This window comes from Lepidochelys kempii, chromosome 1 (assembly GCF_965140285.1).
Source record: "Lepidochelys kempii isolate rLepKem1 chromosome 1, rLepKem1.hap1, whole genome shotgun sequence".
NCBI lineage: Eukaryota > Metazoa > Chordata > Testudines > Cheloniidae > Lepidochelys > Lepidochelys kempii.
Window position 1 is genome coordinate 16,918,959 of NC_136380.1, and position 23,110 is coordinate 16,942,068.

General features: G+C 43.6%; 1 protein-coding gene across 10 annotated transcripts in view; it reads right to left on the reverse strand.

Moving 5' to 3' along the window:
- The window catches only part of PAK1 (p21 (RAC1) activated kinase 1), a 121,125-nt gene that overhangs the window by 41,079 nt on the left and 56,936 nt on the right, over positions 1–23,110 (reverse strand). For 5 of the 10 annotated variants that reach the window (XM_073335307.2, XM_073335313.2, XM_073335300.2 and 2 more), the window contains 4 exons: positions 16,060–16,270; positions 10,448–10,548; positions 7,780–7,927; positions 6,413–6,450 (listed from right to left, as the gene is read on the reverse strand). In XM_073335307.2, coding sequence (XP_073191408.1) covers positions 6,413–6,450; positions 7,780–7,927; positions 10,448–10,548; positions 16,060–16,249 — 477 coding nt within the window. In that variant the 5' untranslated portion in view covers positions 16,250–16,270. Of the gene's footprint in view, positions 1–6,412; positions 6,451–7,779; positions 7,928–10,447; positions 10,549–13,870; positions 14,498–16,059; positions 16,271–16,954; positions 17,184–23,110 lie in introns of those variants that run through there. The other 5 variants (XM_073335342.2, XM_073335348.2, XM_073335333.2 and 2 more) reach the window with 4 other exon arrangements.

The following is a 23,110-nucleotide window of genomic DNA, read 5'->3' on the forward strand; positions in this document are numbered from 1 at the left end:
TAACATTTAAGCCCTTCAAATCACAACTGGAATGATTATCAAATGGGTTTGACAAGAAACCGTGGTCAGATCTCTTGGATTATGCTATAAAGTGACAATTTGATGGCCTACGCATACAAACACTTAAACCCACTAGGAAAGTTATGGAACTATTCACATGAGCACATGGGTGTTTGCAGGATCAGGCCCTAAAAAAAATCCATTAACCAGGTTTCTTGGACTCCTGAAGGCTTGCTCAAAATTCTCTGTTGGATAGTAATGCACGCTGGAGGTAATTTGAGATGCATTATGCAGCAACGCCTCAATATCAGATATTTCTGGTTGTTTATAGAAATAGTATTGCACTATAAATTACTAGCTAAGGCTCTGATCCTGAAATGTCCCTGCAGGGAACCTGTTAAGAGCTTAACCAACACATTCCATTTCAAATGGGTTTAGCACAAGCCCTCACTTAAGAGAGAGGGCTGCCCAGAAATTAGCATTATGTGGGTGGAGAGATCCACTGGGTATGGTTTGACCAAAGGTGTCTACGCAAAAAGCATGGGAGAGACACTGAGTAAGCAGCTGGCAACTTAATCCTGAAAATAACCTAAAGAAATCTAGGGTACTATCTGGAAAGAGTAGTTTGGGTGCTGAGAGCCAGAACATTGTACCCTGTTTGATTCATTCTCAGGGAAACAGGATTTTCTACATTCCTTGTAAATAAACAATGTTGCAAAATACCAGACTCCATCACTGACTTCTATTCCCAACTAGAAAGCCCTAGGGCCTCGAACTTTGACTAGCTGCTCAGATCAGCAGGGGTATGAAGTGTCATTGAAGGCGATGAAGCTCTACACATGGTCAGATTGTAGAATGAGGCTAAGTCAAAACTATACTTTGCTACATGATTTTTTTCATTACATGAAACCACAAAGCCAGATAAAAGGGAGTGCAATTGCACATGGCTGTATGAAGAGACTGATCTTTAGAAGCAGGAAAAGCTTGTTTTCAATTTAAAGAGATCTGTGCCTCAATTTCCCCTCTATACAATGGGGATAACTTATGCTCATGGCATACAAACAAAAATCAGAGTATTTTATGGTGGGTTTTTGGGGGGTTTTTGGTCTTTCTGGAAGGTTGGAACATAATTACTTTTATTCTTAGAATCCAGAATGATAACACACAGTAACCAAAATCAGAGATAGACAAAGCAGGCTGCTCCATAAGACAGCAAGGCACAACTCACCCCACCTTGTTCTTGAATTGTTCTCTGCAGATTGATGAGTGAGTGTATGTTTCCCTACAGACCCCCTAACTTACGAGCAGGACCAGGAAACACCCCATACCACTCAAAGTGATAGCTTGCAATTCCAACAAGTTTCTCAGTGCACCACAATAATAATAATAATCTTTCATCTGACTAGGTTCTAGGCGCTCCCGGTGGGGACTGTCTCTCACTGCACATTTGTAATGACCAAAACTGAATTTAATAGAAGTCAGTTTGATCTAGAGATGTGTCCAGGAAACAAAATTTTGGGTGCAGATCCAAACTGCATAGTTCAGGGGTGTTTGGATCCCATGTTTTGGTTCAGGTCATCTAAATCTGATCTAGTGCAAAGTACACTGCAATTTTAGGTAAGAGGCTTCCGATTTTAGGACTGGACTCAACAGCAGTATGTCCAGCACCCATATTTTACACAGCTCCTACAGTGTGGATATCTGACTTGTTTTTAATCTGGTCTATATGTGCTTAATACCTATGTCCCTGAAAGCAGCATGATTTATGCATAAAATGTTCCCAAATCAAAGCAACTAGTGGTGACCTGCATATCCAAATCGACATTATGAAATGTGCCTAGGACACCTGTCCCACTGGGAATTGAACGAAGTCTACCAACAGTCATCAGATGGTAATGATCTGGGACAGATCTGAACAGGGCTCTTAGAGAATAAAGGGCTCCTTCTTCATTTACCATTCTCCTGAGCCATCATGTCACCCAGCTACAGGTGAAGGTAGTTTTCAGTCCTCAGATTTGTTTTGTGCCACTTTGAGTCTAGGGACTGTGAGAGTTTTTCTTCAAGTATGGCAAGCAAACAGACAGGCTCGCTACTTCTTTCCCAAAGATATTATTAAAAATAGTGACCACACCTGTGATTAGTACCAGTACCGCCCCCCCCCGCCCCCCGTGCAAAAGAAACCAACCTGCTTTTCCAGTAGATTCTCATTCTGGGACAACCCTAAGTGGCAGGAATAGATCCTGGGCAGATTGTTAGCACAGCTAAAGCATGTTGCTGTGCCAACAAAACAAGGGTTGGCAGAAGCACCACACTGATTTTAATAACCAGAGTAATAAATAACACGGCTCTGGGTGCAGATTAACTTCTGTTGCACGGTGTTTGTTATGGTCTCACCTACTGAGAAACAAGACTGACTTGTTCTCACCTAAACAGATGGCTGAGATCACTGTGGCCTCAGCACCTCTATATCCTTACAGCGATACCATATTCTCCAGCAGCAGTCAGACACTGTCCCCTGCACTGATGCTGTGGAAGGTCTGCATGCCACCCCTTTCCATATTATGGTCAGGATTGGGCCCAAGCCATGAAGTTTAGATCCAAATCCACACACTTTTCCAAAGTTAAAGGATCAGGCTGAAATCAAATTTAGTGTTGTGGATCAGGCTCAATACTGACAGGTCCTACTTCAGTAATACATATGGGATATAGTAGCTATATGGATCTAGAAAGCCTTTTCAAATCTGATAGAGTCTCCTTATTTCTACATATTCATAACTGAAAAATAATACACTTCACAATCCCTTCCTACATAAGGGACACAGTCAACAAACAAAAACCAAAATCACTACTGCCTGAATTTTTTGTAAACTTACTATTGATAGAAGTGACAGCCTAAACTGACTATAACAAAGACTGGTAAAAACAAAACTTCTCTATTTTTCCAGTTTCCTTTGTTTATCTGAGCACACTTTGTATACAGTCAATTTCACAGTTTCCCTGTTATTGTCATTCTCCTGTTCGTGTGGGACAGAAACAGGACAAATTTAAGTGTGATTGTAAAACTACAAAAATTAGCAAGGGCTACTCAGGGAGAAGAGTAGAACCTGAAATTATTTTTATTTATTATTTTGAAATAGACTAGATTTAAAAATCCTAGTATTACTTTACAAAATAGTGACTGTATCAAAGTGCATATTTCCCCTGATCACCACAACAGTAATATTTGTCTTCATGCTTTGGGTTCATTTTTAGTTTTGATTGTTCGGTTTCCCACCAGTTCCTTAGAGCTGGCAGAGAGACAATAATATGACAATATTAAACCAAAGTTACATCCGTAAAAGTTAGTAAGTTTAACTGACCCTACGTCTCCAGCCTTCCTCATACATTTAAAAACTGAGGGGCGCTTGCTTTATCAAAATTTGAGGGCCTAATTCTGCAAGACATTGAACGTTACCTAAGGAGGTTCTGACTCAAAAATTAGTAAGATAAGGCTGCTGAGCTCCTCACAGAATCAGGCCCCAGGTCAACAGCCGGGCAAGATGACAGCTTCCCGCTTCCTTATTAGATGTTAGCACAGTTAAACAGTTTAAGTTACTAATGACAGACACATTTTTACAACAAGAGGAAACAGTTACAAAAGCTTACAATGTAAGTTTTCCGTTTCCTTTATAAGGCAGACCCAAACATAGTTGGATAGGCATGCATTGCCTCTGGATGAAGAGACAGCAAACTCACTCCAGATAAAGGTATTGTAGTGAGGAAATGCATTTAGGGATTAATAACAAGAATTTTAGTTATAAGCTAGGGACGCATCAATTAGAAGTAACGGAGGAGGAAAAGGACCTTGGAGTATTGGTTGATCATAGGATGACTATGAGCTGCCAATGTAATATGGTCGTGAAAAAAAGCTAATGTGGTCTTGGGATGCATCAGGAGAGATATTTCCAGTAGGGATAAGGAGGTTTTAGTACCGTTATACAAGGCACTGGTGAGACCTCACCTGGAATACTGGGTGCAGTTCTGGTCTCCCATGTTTAAGAAGGATGAATTCAAACTGGAACAGGTACAGAGAAGGGCTACTAGGATGATCCGAGGAATGGAAAACTTGTCTTATGCAAGGAGACTCAAGGAGCTTGGCTTGTTTAGCCTAACTAAAAGAAGGTTGAGGGGAGATATGATTGCTCTCTATAAATATATCAGAGGGATAAATACCAGAGAGGGAGAGGAATTATTTAAGCTCAGTACCAATGTGGACACAAGAACAAATGGATATAAACTGGCTACCAGGAAATTTAGAGTAGAAATTAGACGAAGGTTTCTAACCATCAGAGGAGTGAAGTTTTGGAATAGCCTTCCAAGGGAAGCAGTGGGGGCAAAAGATCTATCTGGCTTTAAGATTTTAAACTCAATAACTTTATGGAGGAGATGGTATGATGGGATAACATGGTTTTGGTAATTAAATATTCATGGTAAATAGGCCCAATGGCCTGTGATGGGATATTAGATGGGGTGGGATCCTAGCTACCCAGGAAAGAATTTTCTTTAGTATCTGGCTGATGAATCTTGCCCATATGCTCAGGGTTTAGCTGATCGCCATATTTGGGGTCGGGAAGGAATTTTCCTCCAGGGCAGATTGGAAGAGGCCCTGGAGGTTTCTCGCCTTCCTCTGTAGCATGGGTCACTTGCTGGAGGATTCTCTGCTCCTTGAAGTCTTTAAACTACTATTTGAGGACTTCAATAGCACAGATATGAGTGTGAGGTTTTTTGTAGGAGTGGTGGGTGAAATTCTGTGGCCTGCGTTGTGCAGGAGGTCAGACTAGATGATCATAATGGTCCCTTCTGACCTAAATATCTATGAATCTAAGATGATGATGGAGCGGTTATATTTTTGTAAATTATTTTGTTTAATCCTTTTGTGTTTGCTTACTTAAAAAATACCGCACACACGCACACACACACACCTCCAATGTCCAACAAACAGCAAAACTTTTAAATTGTATCTTCTCAGTAAAAGGAGGTGCTGAACATGTGCTGGAATAGTTGGAGTACAGGTCAAGAAGAGAGAAGACCTTTCATTTTATTTGTCAAGATTAATTTAGTTAATCATCAACAGTGGTTCACTAATCAGACCTTGCATGCTAATAATTAAATTTGGTCAGACCATAGACATTTATTGATATCTGATAAAAAACAGGCTGGCTTTCATTTTCCAGATTATTTCGCATAGGGGAAACTGCTGTTCACTAATATAGAGTCCAGAAATAGATCTGTTTCTATGAACGCAGCAATATTCGCTAACAAAAATCACTTGGAATATAAAGCAGTAAACTCAATAGCAGAGTTTACAGGAAAAGGAAAAGAAACATTTGTAGGCCAGAATGACAGACACCCCAATTTATACCAATTTTTAAAAGTTAAGATGACAATTAATTCTGCTTAGCAGTGTTCCCTCTAATTCTTCCCACACATGTGTGGGATGAATTTTGTTATGTGCACCAACATAGGGATGAGGGGTTTGGGATGTAGGAGGGGGCTCCAGGACTATAGTGAGGAGAGAGGACTCTCTTCCCACAGCAGCTCCGGGCTTGGGCTGGGTTTGGATCGGGCGCCTCTCCGCCGGCCGCAGCACGTCCCTCACCAGCAGCCCAGAGCAGCAGCAGCGGCTGTGGGCTCCTTTCGGCCCCCTCCCGCCCCGCCTCTCCCTGTCACTGGCAGGCAGCCAGCGGCTGCTGCCTACTGGTGGGTGATGGAGGCAGAGAGAGGAGCCCTCAGCCGGCCACCTGAGAGGAGCAAGTGGGTTGGGGGGAGCGGGGTCGTAGAAGCCCTGGGCCAGTGGGCCTAGAGAAGCGTGAGGGAGGGGCTGGAGAGGAGCCAGTCTTGCAGCCGCTGGGCTGCAACACAAGTGAAGTGGAGCACCGGGCCGGGCTGCGGGGCCCCTGCCGAGTGTGGGCCCAGTGCCATGATAAACCAGGTACTGTCTGGGCCAGGCTGGTTCTGGGGTGCCCCGGCAGGTCCAGGGCTGGGGGAGAGGCATCTCTGCCCTCCGCAGCTGTAAGCACGTGCGCAGTGCTTGACAGACAACTGCACGGCGACACAGCCTCGCTGCTTAGAGGGAACTTAGCTGCTCAGCCATATTTTGGGTAGGCTAGAAGTGAAAGAGAATGTTGATTTTAAATATAAAAATGTCTCTACAGCTATAGTTTTATTTTATGCACATTGTTAAACTTAAAATATAAAAAATATATGATGTTTTTAAGGCCCGGCTTGACAAAGCCCTGGCTAGGATGATTTAGTTGGGGTTGGTCCTGCTTTGAGCAGGGGGTTGGACTAGATGACCTCCTGAGGTCCCTTCCAACCCTGATATTCTATGATTCTATGAAACAAACATTAATAAAAGAAACAGAAAGCTCACCAGTGTATTTGATGAACTGTACTCCTCTGCAGATTTATCTGAAAACAAAACAGAACAGATACAATTGGAATTATTATAAATTACTTGTATTGCTGCCCAAGCATGCCAGGCACTGCACGAACCCATAGTGACAAACACTGCTCCTAAGAACTTTCAAGCTAAACAGAGGGTAGGAGAAAGGAAGTATTATCCCCAATTCACAGATTGTGACTCATGGCACAGAGTGATTAAGGGGTTTAAGTGACCTACCCTGCATCACACAGCAAGTCTGTGGCAGAACCAGGGATTCAACCCAGATCTCCTGGGTCCCAGTCCAGTGCCTTAGCCACAAGACACCAGACTAGCATACTGAGCCCCATGAATACAAATGGAAAACTCAGAAGTGCTCAAAGGTGTTTTTCTTCAATCTTTGGCCTCTAGAGAATGCAAGGGTAGCAGATGATCAAGAACAGCTTAGCACTTAAAAAAAAATTAAAAAGGGACAGAGTATTATGAAGAAGACTTAAAGTATAGTTCCAGGTGTAGATATTCCATGTTTTTGTCCCACTACTAATGTGACACCTTTTGTTCCGAAAAGTCCAGAAGTGCTTTCCAAGATATACATGTCACTTCCCCCAGCACTGGAATGCAGCCATCTCAGATGCTGAGCCACCACCAGGGGTGTTTGGTGGGTAACAAACCTGTGACCTTAGCTGGTAGCAACAGCAGGTTCTGATCCTCTATGTAAACCAGCCCCTACTGTTGGCGCAATACATGTAGCCAGGGCCTTATGCAGGCTTTTCCAGAAGAGTGAAAAATGCCAGTGAACAAAAGTCTGTGCAGAAGCACTCAAGAACTGAGGATGGAGCACACAGACCCCAGCAGGGGAAGCTATTACAAATTCCAAGACATTTCTCGCTTCTTTGAGCAGTTTTTAAAAGAGGCCCCAGAACCATGACTTCCCCAGCCCCAACCTCACTGCCACAGACAGAGCCGGCTCTAGGCACCAGCAAAACAAGCAGGTGCTTGGGGCGACACATTTCTAGGGGTGGCATTCCGGCACCGGCCATGCCGCCCCTAGAAATGTGCCCCCGTCGCCCCAGCTCGCCTCCGCTCTGCCTGCTCCCCTGAGCGCGCCACCGCCACTCCGCTTCTCCCCCTCTCCTCCCTCCCAGGCTTGCCGCGCGCAAAACAGCTGTTTCGCGCAGCAAGCCTGGGGGGGAGGGAGGAGAAGCCGAGTGGAAGAAAATCGCATTTCCTTTGTAAAAACAACTCTCAAGGTGTTTTGGCATTTGTTTGTTCGTTTATTTTAATTTTTAAAAGAAAAGTCACAAGGACTTATCAGGGAGTCACATTCAGTAATGCAGAATCAGAGATTTACCACATACCTGTGAAACTCATGTACTTCTGACTGTTGGAGGTCTTTTTGGAATTGTAGAATTCTAGCACATCGAGCACTGCCTGGGGGTTTTTCTTCTGCTCCGATTTGGTGATGTTGGAGGTCTGCAATAACCGAGCCCACTGCTCTGGCATACCCTGTTTGAGACATTCCAAGCAGTTACCACCAAACTCTTGGATGCAGTCTACACTCGGCCTAAGGTTGTTTAAAACATTTAGTTCGGCCACTCAGTTTTTGGGATTTTTCATTGTTTGTGAGAAGGCTTATTGGATTCACACCTTCTCTTCGCCCAGCAACCTAGGTTTGAAATCTAAATCCAGATACTGCAGTCCCATCCATGCAGGCGAACCCTCATGCTCACGTGGAGTTTCACTGAAATCAGCAGGATTTCTGAAATCTGAATAGCCCCATAGCTCTGAATCCCGAAGTTCAGATCCAGCTCCCAAAGTTCAAAAGAGGAAGAGGCAGACCCTGTGTTTTGGTTCAGGAAAGTCTTATATGCAATATAAGAAATGTATTATTATGTGACTATCCACTTGTAAAATGACTACAGTGGTAATTTAGATTGGAAGCTCTTTTACCACGTTTGCACAGCACCCAGCACAATCGGGGCTCTGATCCGGATTCAGGCCTCCTGGTGCTATTGTAATGCAGTAGTTCGATAGGCACCAAATCATATTTTGGCCCAGTGCTGGTTGTGACCATTTTGTAATTCTAACAGCATCTAATTGAGTGTCTCCCAAACATTAAATACAGAATTTCAACACAGAAACGTGGCTTTAGCCACAAGTGAAATAAATTTGGTGACCGCATTTGTCAAGCTCACAAAAGACACTGAATAATTTGGTATTATTGTTTTTCATACTAGTGTGTTAGGGACTTTACAGGTTACGGCTCCGCCGCCCCTCCCCCAATAGCTAGTCAACATTCAAGGATAGATTGGTGGATCTGCTAGTCAGATGTGACAAACTGTTGCATTTTGGTTAGCTCAGGAGAGCCCCAGAGGCAGTGATATGAACTACTACTGAGTGTAAGCAAGATTACAGCATAACCCTGTCCTCCCAATATTCTGCACATCAATAAAAAGGATAATGCGAAATAGATGCCATTAGCCTAAGGAAAGCACATGCTGCACACGAACAGGAGTGTTTGTGGGGAGCTGGCTGCTTCCTAAAGGAGAACTTTGAAGCTCAGTGAGACATAGCTGTCAGGGACAGCTTAACCTTTTCTGTTGCCCTGGCTCAGCAATGCAAAAAAAGCTGGCTCACTGTCCACTTCAACTAAGAACAGCTAGTGAAAAACTGGCCCACAGACCACCCTTCTGGAGCATATTGGTGCCAGGTTTGACAACTGGCAAACTTCCGGCAACCAGGTTATATTACTCCTGAGGGAATTCTGTGCCAAAAAAAAAAAAAAAAAAAATTCTGCGCACATTTTAAAATTCCACAAAATTCTGCAAATTTTATTTGTCAATAAATAAATGTGGAGGCTCCAGCAATGGAGGCAGTGAGGAACACAAGCCACTGGCTGTACAGAGATGGGAGATCACCTGCAGCCCCTGCCCCAGGACAGGGACTCGGCAGTGAGGCTGCACCTGACCCTGACACAGCACAAGGGCCAGGCCTCCTCAGAAACACCCGGGGCCCTGCCCCTCTGTGCCAGGCGCACCAGGTGTGGACGGGCAGGCTCAACCCAGCAGAATCCAAGTGTGGAGGGGCTCAGTGTGGGTTGAGAGGGTTCTGTGTGGTGCAATCTGGGTGTGGGCAGCTCAGTGGTGAATGTGGATGCACAAGGGCTCATTGGGGGGATTCCAGGTGCAGGGGGAATGGGATTCTGCAGAGGGGTCCAGGTGAAGGTGATTGGAGCTTGGCAGGGAGGGGGGGCCTCAGGAGGGTGGGGGTGCTGCTGCTGAGGGGACACCGCATGCCGGGTTTCTACTTCCCACCCCCATTCCTTCCCCCTTCCCCATTCCCTCCTTTTCCCCTCCCCATAGTCTCCTACCCCTATCCCCCTCCCCTCACTCCTATCCCACTCCCCCTGCCCTATCCCACCCCCCCTTACTTCCGCACTGCCCTGCCCCACTGTGGGCACTCAACCTTGTACAGAAAACAGGAAGGCTCCCAAGCACACAGAAGAGGAGCACAACCAGCACTAGGCCCCAGAAGGCAACATCCAGCTGCAGAGTCAGCAGCCGGAGCTGAACCTTCCTTCAGCCAGGTAGGTCTGCTCTTGCAGAAATGGGGGGCCTCCCCACTGGAGGCAATGGCATGTGACCCCACATGCTCCCCCACACCTTGCCTCTGTTGGAGGGCTGGGGCAATGCCTCCCCCAAACTCGCTGCTCTGTGCACCAGAAACCATGTGGGCGCATGACTGCTCTTGAGGCTTTCCTTTGCTTCCTTGTTATTTTCTGCAGAGAAGCAAAGAAATATGCGGAGGAACCTGAATTCTGCATCCACGCAGTGGCACAGAATTCCCCCAGGAGTACTCTACACATGAATTACACTGGGTGGGATTCTCTGGCCCGTGTTATGCTGGCGATCGGACAAGATGATCACAATAGTCCCTTCTGGCATTACTTTATGAAAGATGAATATGTCCCAGCTCCATTAATGATAAACAACTGTGTAATCCTCCTTTCCCCCCAGAAACACTTACCGTGAATTCTCCTGTGACAGCATCAAATCCAACATGAATCGTGTGTTCAAAATCTGAAGGGAGGGAAATTTCTGGCCGTTCTTTCTCCTTCTTTTTATTGGCTGTATATGAGAGAGAGAGAGAGAGAGAGAGAGAGAGAGAGAGAGAACGAACATCAAGAACAAAGAATACTTCCATGGCAGTTCACAGTACATCCTCTGCAACCAAATACACAACAAAAACATATGATCTGTGGCAACGTGAAAAAGATTCTGACTGCACACTGATAAAGATTTAATCTTATGGGACAACCATATTCTGATATTCTTGATATTTGCATTTGTAGGCCACACAGAGCCCAGAGAGGGTGATGAGTCCACACACAAATGGGAGAGACTGTCCCGCATAGTTTATGTTTTCCAGCTGCTGTCTTGTCAAATGCAAAACAAATGCTACTCAGCTATATAGGCAGACCTTGTTCCCCAAAGTATTCATATCACCAAAACGGAGGTTTTAAAGACACCCACCTACCCTAAAAGCCACCATTTTAACCCATTATATTGCAAACATGTATTGTGTTTTCCAAGTTTAACCAGGTAGTCTTATTTGAGTCCTGTGCTCATAAGACCAGATTCTGCTCTCAACTGTATCCATAAAAATCCAGAGTAACATTATAGAGGTTAATGGCTTTACTCCAGATTGATCATGTACTGTGAAACAGAGCAGAATAAGGTACATAGCCTTAAACGTTTGTCTAAAACAACATTAAGTCCTTGGGTATTTTTCAGTGTAAGTGGAGAGAATGTTAAATAGTGACAGCTTTGGAAAAGGGAGGAATGAAAGAAGGGCAGATGGAATACTGGAGGATCCCACACGGAGAGAGACACTAGGAGGAACCAGAAGTATCTTCTGGTGAACAGATGTTGAGCATCTGCAGCATGCAGGGCAACCAAAGAGGGGAGTAGCAGCCGCAATTGGCAGAAATACAGAGGAAGCTGAGGGCAGGGAGAAGGAAAGTGAGACAAAGGTATGCTGAGAAAGCCAATAGATCAAGGAGGCTCAGGAACTCTAAGACAACTGAAATGGATGTGTGAAGTACTAGAACAGTGGTTCTTAACCTTTACTGCAGCCTGCACCCCTTTGGTTCTCAAAATATGTTTTTGCACCCCTTATCAAAAATTGTTGAAATAGGTCAGTTCTTTAAACCTAGATATATCATAATTACAGCATGAAAGAGAGAGAGAATTATATACATATAAACATAGGTTTGATTAAACAAAGTAGTTGTACTTACGTGCCTGTGCTTAATTTGTGTTTTCGATGATTTACCAACTAAAAAAATCTGGCATGTCTCGCACCCCCAGAAAGGGCATCTTGCACCCCAGGTTAAGAATCACTGTACTAGAGCATTAAAGAATGTTAGAACATTTACTGTCGAGAATTCATGGCACGGAACTTTTTAACTTCTATATTTGGATTTACTGAATACCAGGATATCCTGCTAAACACCTAAATTCTGCGTCTGTAAGGATACAACTTTTCACTAACCAACATCTCCAGCATCCATTTTCAAACAGCATAATGAGCAAGTCAAGCTTTGCTCCACTGATTGCAGCTACTGCTTTCAAATTCATATTAAATACAAAAATGCATATTCAAGAAGAAGTCTCAATAAAACAGGGCTGTAGCTTGGATAAGCCTAAATTACAGACTGGGTAAACAATGTTTTCAATAATGAATTAAATAATTTAATTGCATCTACTGCATTAAAAATTCATAGTTCTCTCAATATCCAGCTCTCATGCAGAGATTAAATTGGAGATAAAGCCGCATTGGCTCATTCTAGTAAACATGACTGTGCTTTGTATACATGTGGACATGAATTGTAATCTTTGTCGGGAATCTCACGATTCTTTTGAGGCCCACGTAACTGAAGTGAGTAACCATGTGATCTTATGGCTGTAACATTGGTCTTTCCTCAAAGCACCAGCTTCCTACTGCTTATCCACCAGTCATGTCATGTCATGTCTAAAATTTGATTGTAAACTCTTTGGGGCAACCACCAACGACCTGATTCTAATCTCTCTTAATTTGTGCGATTCCTAACCGATGTGAGCAAGATTAGAATCAAGCCCCACGTTTTCCTATTTGTCCAGTAGAGCCCCAAACACAGCTTTGGAGGTGGTAAAAATAAGAATAACTACTTCTAGACCCGGTTTAAATAAGCAGGCACTCAATGCTTAAACAGGCTTTCTGATTCTAATGAACTTGCTCAAATCGGAGAAACAGATCTCAAAGCATAAATGCATTAAAATATTAACACTATCATTGCTTTTCATTGACGATACTGTATATCACAGAATGAGGTATAGGCTAAAAAGGATTAGATTTAAAGACACTGCCAGCCTTGCGCTACACTTTAATCCCACTTTATAGCCTTTATGGATATCTTACCCTGGGCTTTGTAATGGCACATATGGGACAAACGAAAACTCTTTAGGAGTTTCAGAAGAAAAACAATCTTCCTAGAAATACCCATCTATTGTTGATTACTTTATTTCCATTAATGCCCCCATTAAACTGTAAGGTTCTGAGGAATAAAAGTAAACTGAAATGTATGCTTGAAAAATTTCAGTGAGTGGCCATGATTACATTCTCACAGTGAACCTTTCATAAACTAGCAAGTTTTTTCTGTAATGTGCCAGACACTGGGTATGAGTTCCTCAGATGAAGATAATAATTCTCTCTCAATACAAGGGGGACTTGCTAACTCAAAATCCTCGGTTGAGAATTCCAAGACAATAATAGACTTTCCAACTAATTAATATCTCGCGAGAGAGGCTGAGCACCCACAAATCTCACTGAAGACAACGAAGCTGTGGATCAGCACGTCTAGGCATGACACCCCCTCACCATTAAGTCTATATCCAAACATCAGAATTATGTCAGAAGCTGAACTACCCAGTAAGGAGGCCAGAATTCCACAATGCTACCCAACCCGCACAATGGAAAAGCTAGCCACATAACACCATAGCTCCCAGGCATTCTAAGTTGGAGCTCCACCAGGGACAGCTTCTGATTCACCCCACAGAACCTCAAGTCATCTTACCACCTCTTCCTGAGCCACTTGGAAAAGTCACCTGGAACACTTCCTACCCCTCTAGCATTTCAGTAGGTGGTGCTATTGTAGCCATACAGCAGACACAGCTCTGCAAAGGAGAAACCATCATCATTCAGCTCATTGAATCAATGAGGTTCTTTCCATAATTGTTTTATATGACTTGCTACCGAAGTATTTGCCAATACTGCTTTCTGCAATCCTCAATTTATAATAGTATAAAAAAATCAATCTAAAGTCCAATATTATTGGTCAGGCCTGCTCCTCAGTGTGCCAGAGCTGTACAGTCTTTATGCAGTTCCATCACAGTAGAGATTATACCCTACCTTAATTAGCCCTTCTTTTACTCCAGCCAACTCAGTAGCTGAACTGTAAGCCTTAATTAAGCTGGGTTCTTGTAGTAATTAGGTTCGTGCATTAGGAGATTCTCTAAGGCTGATCAGCCAACGGATTTTCTATTGACAATTCATCAGCACTTCACGTCAGGAGTGTGGTAGGCAGTCGGAGGTTACTTGAATGAACTCACATATTGGTCTGTCAGTCGTCCTACCAGGAGCCAGGGTGGCAATCAGGCTAAAAGGCCTCTGACAGAGGCAGCAGGAGAAAGCTGCCACTCTGGTTCGGGCAGGTGCATTGCAACAGAAGACTCTTCTGGCCTTGGCAATGATTCTCTTTTGCCTGAGTGGCTACCATGTTGGAATGTCCACAAGAAGCCAACATCCTCTGACATCAATGGTGGTCTGCTCACGGACTTCAAATTGGAGCTGGATCACACCCTCGATGCAAAGAAAACCCAGAGTTGCTGAAGCATCACATTATGGCACTCCTCCTCTTTAGCTCCCAGTTTTGGTGGGGAAGGAAACAATCATGTCAGTATAGAAACAGACCTGGTAGCGTAGCCCTTTTATGGGAAGTATGCAGACAGTGGTCAGCAAACAAGCCTGCAACAGCCAACAGCAAGGGTGCTGTCCTATCTGCTAGAGACAAAAACTACGCAGGACTCAGATCTGGAAAGCTCCTTTGGAACAAGTTACATAACCTCAAAAGGCTCTATTACCTTGTCGTCGCCTATTGGTAGAAAAAAACTATGTATCTGGTGCTGAGACACCAAACACTGTACTTACCATTGTATACACAGTGGGAGAGAGAAACCTGGGCCAGTTTAAAAAAAAAATAATAAGTAGATGTTTTATTAACATTTGAGAGCATGACAGGTAAAGGGGGGATAGGGAAAAGTTATAGACGTGTTATGACAGCCAAGGCTTATTTTCACCTAACTGCATGTGAACTGACTCACTTTTAACCAAGTGCTTTGCATTCATGTTTAATGGCATCGCGCATCCTTAACATACCTACACGCCTACTGGAGAATGGCACTGTAATAGATATGAAACTGACTGTCTGCTTCCCAGAGGTGGTTAACTAGTATAAACAGCAATTAAGTTACTCTTAGGCCACAGAACTAGGATTAGTCTTTTCCTTCTAGCAAGGATTTAGGAGCCTGACTCCTTATTGAAACAGCTGAAAATGTAGATACAAAAATTAGAGAAAGATCTTATTTATTTAGCACCCAACTACCATGGCGATGGACACTATGAATCCTTAAAAAGAGACTGAAAAAGGGATATATCACAGAGATGGGTTCCTTACAAACAGATTAAACAGAGATATAAAAGGAAGCAGCACAAATTAAGGACTAGAGAATTTCTTTCATCATTGATTCATGTGATAAATGTACAACCTTCAAAATATACTAATGGAAGAAATTAAAATTGCATGTACAGTACATCAGTTCTGTCCCTTATTCCCATCTTGCCTGTTATATTCCTTATTATAGCTGAAGGAATTCATTCAATACAAGTTAATGGGCAAGAAGTTATAGGGATAGATTATTTTTAGCAGTGGACAATGTTGGTTCCAAAATTCTGAAATAAGATAGGATGACAAAGACTCATCTTAGACATTAAGCTCTTCAGGGCTATGGCTCACATAGCAACATGTGACAGGACTGGTAAGAAATAGTCTTTTAGGCATACTTGCACTCTTCCAGCCTGCTTTCAGTTTCACCAATGCAGAAGGCCAGCAGAGCTCCTTCAGAAGGCCCATCTGCAGTGGTTGCAAAAACCAAGACCAAAAAAACCCCCAAAAAACCCAACAAACAAACCTCACTGAACTTTGGAAAGGCAGCTGTGACAGGCCCTGAGAACAGGGACATTCCCAGTTGTCAGGGACAAAGACACTGTAATCACAGATCTCACAGAAACACACACACACATACTTTATCAACCAACAGACTAAGAGAAGGAATGGCGAGTTTGTGAGAGTAATGGCATGAATTATTAGGAAAGCAGATACCCAGCTAGTCACCACAGGCAGTCCTTATTCCCAGTATGGCCAAAAAATTTATGTGAACTATTAGACCTTGTGAACTATCCTCTACATTCTAAAGAATCATTAACATCATTCCCCAGCAACATGCAAAGAGGAAACTATTGTAAAGATTAAAATACTGTACTTTTATCTCCTGGCAATATAGATCGGTAAAATCGGTCTCTCTTTTTCTTTTCTTCAGGGTTGGGAGGCAAAGGTTTTGAGCCATGATTTAAAGTCCCAGTGTCTTTGCTTCCAGATCCAATCATAGTGCTGGTATTTCTCATTGGAGGGGCTGGAGGCTTGTCTTCGGCTTCCACACCATTATTAGACATCTTCAGCAAAAGAAGCTGTTACTAGGACCAGGAAAAAGAAATAATCACTTTTGTGCATTTTTTTTTAATTACAGTAGCAAATTGATCCTTCAAATAAATTGTGCATCAGCTCTGTCTTTTAGTTTATGTTAATTACCTGCAGATAACAAACTTGCATAAAAAATTTCTTATGGGGGCCAATGCACAGTCCCACTGAAGTGGTGCCAAAATTCCCATTTATTCACTAGCAATCAGGATTTGGCCCTTGGACCACAACTCTTAATCCGGTCATAATTATTTCCCATACAAAGACAAAGTTTAAAGGTTCTTTCAGAGTTACTGACATCATGCACTGCCTTTTAGGGCTATTTCATTTCATTGAGCTGGTAAAAAAACCACTGGATCCTCCACATGCACACAGTAACTCTTCATGTAAATCATCCTTAAAATGCAGATTTAAACAAAGAAGCTACTGTACTTGCAGAATAACCCATTAGCAGCACAATTAACTCATTCCTCTCACCAAGTGAGATCAAAAGCAATCTTTATACAGCCCAACTGCACATACAACCTGTTGAAAAATGTTGAAATTTTTCATTAAAAATTCAAACAATTTCTGACCAACTCTAGCTGTAAAACAAACCAACCCTATTCCTCAGAATAATCAGATAACTTTCCAAATTTCACAAACAATTAAAAACAAAAAACAAAAACAAAAAAACACACCTCCTGATTTGAGTCCTTTTATTTGGTAGCAGGTTCTGTCACTAAGAAAAGCCCAGCTCCAAAAAGTGATACAGTAAAATCAGAGCAAAGTTAATTTACAACTTCCAAATCTCCGAGTTGCTCCGGCAGGTGAATCTATGCAGGGACACAGCAATTGCAACCCAGTCTGAGGCGACAGCTACACTACAGAGCTTACAGTGGTGCTGCTGTAGCACTGACGGTGCAAACGTTTACACCAATGGGAGAGAGCTCTCCCGTCGGCTGAGTCACTCCAGCCCCTGCGAGCAGGGGTAGCTACGTAGTTGGCGGGAGAAGCGCTCCCACCGACATAGGCCACCCACTCCAGCACTTATGTAGGCGTCACTTACATCGCTCTGGGGGGTGGCTTATTCACACCTCTGATCAACATAAATTATGCCAACATAAGCTATAGGGCATGGCGTAAGAAAGCCACATTCCAGCAGGGGGCTTTAAAGTACAATAACCCCTCACTTAACGTTGTAGTTATGTTCCTGAAAAAATGCGAGTTTAAGCGAAACAATGTTAAACGAATCCAATTTCCCCATAAAAATTAATGTAAATGGGGGGAGTTCGGTTCCAGGGAAATTTTTTTCACCAGACAAAAGACTATATTATATATTTATATACATATATATATATTATATTACACATACACACAGTATAAGTTTTAAACAAACAATTTAACACGGGTACACAGCGACGATGGTTGTGAAGCTTGGTTGAGGTGGTGGAGTCAGAGGGGGGGATATTTCCCAGGGAACGCCTTGCTGCTAAATGATGCACTAGCCCTCAGCTGAGCCCTCAAAGGTTAACCCATTGTTGTTAATGTAGCCTCACAGTTTACAAGGCAGACAGAGACAAAGACACACACCGCATGTGAGAGAGAGAGGCGACACTGACCCTACTCTAAGTACACTGCCTTTTTAAGTAGATCAGCAAGTTGAAACAGAAGCTGCTGCCAGGAAGCTCCCTCCATCCTGAGCCCTGTCATGTCCCCACCCTGCTCTATATGGAGAAGGGGTAAGCGACAGGGCGGGAGCAGGAGTGAGGGGGACACCCTGACATTAGCCCCCCTCCCTCTTCCTCCCCCCCAGCAAGCAGGAGGCTCCCTGGAGCAGCTCCAAGGCAGAAGACAGGAGCAGCACACGGCAGTGGGGGGAGGAACAGCTGAACTGCCAGCAATTGATCACCTGCTGGGCAGCTGCCACACAGGGAACTTAGGGGAGCTGACGGGGGGGCTGCCAGTCCACCCTGGTTCCGAGCACCCCCCAGCTCGCTCCAACGGGCTGCTCTTCCTGCAAGCAGTGGACAAAGCAGGCAGCTGCCAAACAACGTTATAAGGGAGCACTGCACAACTTCAAATGAGCACGTTCTCTAACGGATCAGCAACGTAGCAACGAAACAACGTTGACCAGGACGACTAAGTGAGGAGTTACTGTATCAAAGCAGAACTTCATTGATTAGTCTGGCAGTCACAGCAGAGCTTGAGCGACACATTCAAGAGAGTCCCTAAGATCCTAATTTCCAGAGATACAGATGCTCCGCACCTCTGCAAATCAGGCCCTAGACCTAAGTTTCCCAGAGTGGCCATTGATTTTGAGTACCTCCTGCTGGACAGTTACAATGGAGACACCTTGGGCCACTGGATTCAATGTGACTTCTGGGTGCTGATGGCACCCAGTATTTGGAACCTAAGAAAGCCAAACCACAGCAAAGGCAGGTTATTACACCTCACCGAACATGTTTAACTTAGAAGCAGTGACTCCACACAAGCCTGTCTGGAGTCAGTGCTCCTAGAAATGAAATTTGTTTAAAGATTCTCATTTGGGACATTGGTTTGAATGTCAGAGGATAATTTTTGGCAGCCAGGTGGGGCTATTCAGCTTTCCACTTGTCTGGGCGTGTTCTGGCATCTACCTCCTGCCTCCTCCATAATTCAGGTCACTGGCCATCAGCCCCATGCCATTCCCCAGTGTGAAAATGAGCAAGAGCAAAAACAAAGCTGACAGCTGGAGATGCAGAGACCAGGAGCTGCATAAGAAGTTTGGGGGATTTCTTTTGGCACAAATGAAAACACACCAGTAACTCTGACAGCCTTTGGTGAGTAAATATCCTGTTTGACATGAAAACACCCGAGACCATGCTTATACTGAGCTGTCTAGCGTACAGCAGCATCTCTGGTGCCTATAAAATTAGCAGCTCATCTGGATCCAACTGAAACAGAGAAAGGAACAAGCACAGGCTGCCCGGCAATCACTAAAGAAGCCCTGTGTTCATTGCCCTCACACACCTATGATCAGGAGGAAGCAAGTTACTAGGAGGCTGCTAGACAAAGATAGCAGCAGAAAGAGAGATAAATAGCCTCATACTTACCCAATGCCACTCCTCGGGGAGCGAGAGTCACTTTTGTCACTGCTGCCTCTTTCCCACTCATCCCAGGTCAGGAAGTGTTGAGGGGGAATGATCAAGCTTTGACAAAAGTGACTATCGCTCCCGAGGAGTGGCATTGGACAAGTATGAGGCTATTTATCTCTCTTTCTGCTGCTATCTTTGTCTAGCAGCCTCCTAATAACTTGCTTCCTCCTGATCATAGGTGTGTGAGGGCAATGAACACAGGGCTTCTTTAGTGACTGCCTGGCAGCCTGTGCTTGTTCCTTTCTCTGTTTCAGTTGGACCCAGATGAGCTGCTAATCAGCCTCCTGGCTACTAGGAACTAGTACCTGGCCTGGTAAGCAGCCAGGCAAAAAAACCTACCTCCCCACTGACTCCCTCTCTCTTGCTGTGCCTTACTGCAGCACACTACCAGGAAACAGCGAGAAAAAAGAGGCAAAAAGAAAAGGAGTACTTGTGGCACCTTAGAGACTAACCAATTTATTAGAGCATAAGCTTTCGTGAGCTACAGCTCACTTCCTCAGATGCATATTGTGGAAACTGCAGCAGGCTTTATATATACACAGAGAATATGAAACAATACCTCCTCCCACCCCACTGTCCTGCTGGTAATAGCTTATCTAAAGTGATCATCAGGTGGGCCATTTCCAGCACAAATCCAGGTTTTCTCACCCTCCACCCCCCCACACAAATTCACTCTCCTGCTGGTGATAGCCCATCCAAAGTGACAACTCTTTACACAATAAGAAAAGGAGTACTTGTGCGAATACAGACTAACACGGCTGTTCCTCTGAAACCTGTCTTTACACAATGTGCATGACAATCAAGTTGAGCTATTTCCTGCACAAATCCAGGTTTTCTCACATCCCCCCCACCCCCATACACACACAAACTCACTCTCCTGCTGGTAATAGCTCATCCAAACTGACCACTCTTCAAGTTTAAATCCAAGTTAAACCAGAACATCTGGGGGGTGTAGGAAAAAACAAGAGGAAACAGGCTACCTTGCATAATGACTTAGCCACTCCCAGTCTCTATTTAAGCCTAAATTAATAGTATCCAATTTGCAAATGAATTCCAATTCAGCAGTTTCTCGCTGGAGTCTGGATTTGAAGTTTTTTTGTTTTAAGATAGCGACCTTCATGTCTGTGATTGCGTGACCAGAGAGATTGAAGTGTTCTCCGACTGGTTTATGAATGTTATAATTCTTGACATCTGATTTGTGTCCATTTATTCTTTTATGTAGAGACTGTCCAGTTTGACCAATGTATATGGCAGAGGGGCATTGCTGGCACATGATGGCATATATCACATTGGTGGATGTGCATATATCATGTGCATATATCACATTGGTGGATGTGCATATTCTCTGTGTATATATAAAGCCTGCTGCAGTTTCCACGATATGCATCTGAGGAAGTGAGCTGTAGCTCACGAAAGCTTATGCTCTAATAAATTGGTTAGTCTCTAAGGTGCCACAAGTACTCCTTTTCTTTTTGCGAATACAGACTAACACGGCTGTTACTCTGAAAAAAGAGGCAGTGAACACCAGCTGATCCCTTCACTCACCCATCTCCTGCCATGTTGGAAGGGACGCAGGACCAGAGGGGTGACCACAGGAAATAGGGAAGGAAACTGAGGAGAGCTCTGGGGACAGGGCTGGTGGATACAGTGAGGAGAAAGGATGATTGGGTGAAAAGGAGGGAGATAGTGGTGAAGAGAGGAGAGAACCATTTAGATAAAAATGGGGAAAGGGCTTGTAGCTAATGCCCGAGACCAGGAGACAGTTCAGCCACTCACCTGCTGTGAAACCCTGGAGAGGTCACTTTATCTACATGTGCTTCAGTTTCCTCATCTATAAAATGGGGATAATACCCCCTTCCTCACTAGATGGAAGCACTTTAAGATCCTCAAATGAAAGGGGCTACAGGAGTGCCAGTTTCAGCTATTTTATTAAATAGGGGAAACTCGGGTGATCTGAAAATGCTCACTCACTTTACACACGCCCCCCAAAAGTGACATTGCTCACCAGTGGATACCAGTTTTTCACATCTATTTGAGAACTCAGATTTGCAGCTCTCACCTAGGCAACATACACTGGATTCTTCCTCCCATTCAAGCCAGCCAAACCCTTCCTTGGGATTGCCCCACACAACATCTAGGATTGTATTAAAATCTACACTTCCCCTGCTCCTCCAACCAGTACACGGAATGTGTATGGTCAGCCTCCTTCCTCCCCACAACATTTGGAAGGGGGAAAGGGGGAAACACTCCAAGCCACAGGTTTTTTGTTTGTTTCAGGAACTTCCTTGGAAAGCCCTGCAAGTTCCAGCAGCCCAGTCCTAGCAGCCCCGTTCCATATGCATACACCTGAGGTGGTGTTTTCACAGAACTTTGGGACATCAGCCTGGGATGTTTACTTGCCTGAAACAGAAAGAAAACTCACATATTCTGAAGTCCAAAGATTAAAATACAGAACACTGTCAATAGGACAGAGATTCTAAACGTACATTATTGTCAACATCCCACTAAGCTCAGGTTTTGCAGGATAGGTAGGAGCCTCGAGCGGAGTATCCCGATTTGCATTTTCTTCTTAGCGTATGCACAACGTGCCTCAGGTGGCAGGTGACCAGGATTCATTGCCAAAATTTGGTCTGCTGGTTGGAGCATTAACTTCCCTGGCAGGGCCTGTGCAATGATATTTTGCACCCTAGGCAAAACTTCCACCTTGCGCCCTCCCTCCCCCCAGAGCATCGCTTATTATAAACTTTCAGAAATGAATACTGCATAATGTGGCATTGTTCATTAGAATTAATACACATTCAGCTTTTTTCTCTATTTGCAATGAGGCTGCATCAACTGAAAACGAAAAAAATGAAATTTTATTCCTATCAGTTCTTTTTCTTGTTCACTATTAAAAGTAAAGGATAGAGAACACATGTCACTTACTAACTATGAGTCACTATTAGAATTTCATCAGCTTTTTGATGTAAACATTGATTAAGAGATCAAGATGACTTTTCCTTAAAATTAAGCAATGTTGATTGTAATCGGAAATACACCCTTTTTAGTCATGTATACTTCCTTCCTTCATTCTTTCATATCAAAATCTACTTCATTTTATTCTACCTTTAGAATATCCAATTATTGTTATTAATAAAATTTATAAAATTAGATTGGCGGATACTCCGTTATACAACAACTGACAATATTAATATGACAAATTTCAACAACCTACACATGCATATTCGCACAGGATAAACATATACACTCAAATACTGAACATACACACACAATTGACACAAAGTATTAGCAAACTGATGCAGCAGCAATTGCCAGAGTCTTAGATCTGAAACAACTCAACGAAAATAGGTTTCAGAGTAACAGCCGTGTTAGTCTGTATTCGCAAAAAGAAAAGGAGTACTTGTGGCACCTTAGAGACTAACGAATTTATTTGAGCATAAGCTTTCGTGAGCTACAGCTCACTTCATCGGATGCATACTGTGGAAAATACAGAAGATGTTTTTATACACACAAACCATGAAAAAATGGGTGTTTACCACTACAAAAGGTTTTCTCTCCCCCCACCCTACTCTCCTGCTGGTAATAGCTTATCTAAAGTGATCACTCTCCTTACAATGTGTATGATAATCAAGGTGGGCCATTTCCAGCACAAATCCAGGGTTTAATTCAGCAGTCTCTCATTGGAGTCTGTTCTCGAAGTTTTTTTTGTTGAAGGATAGT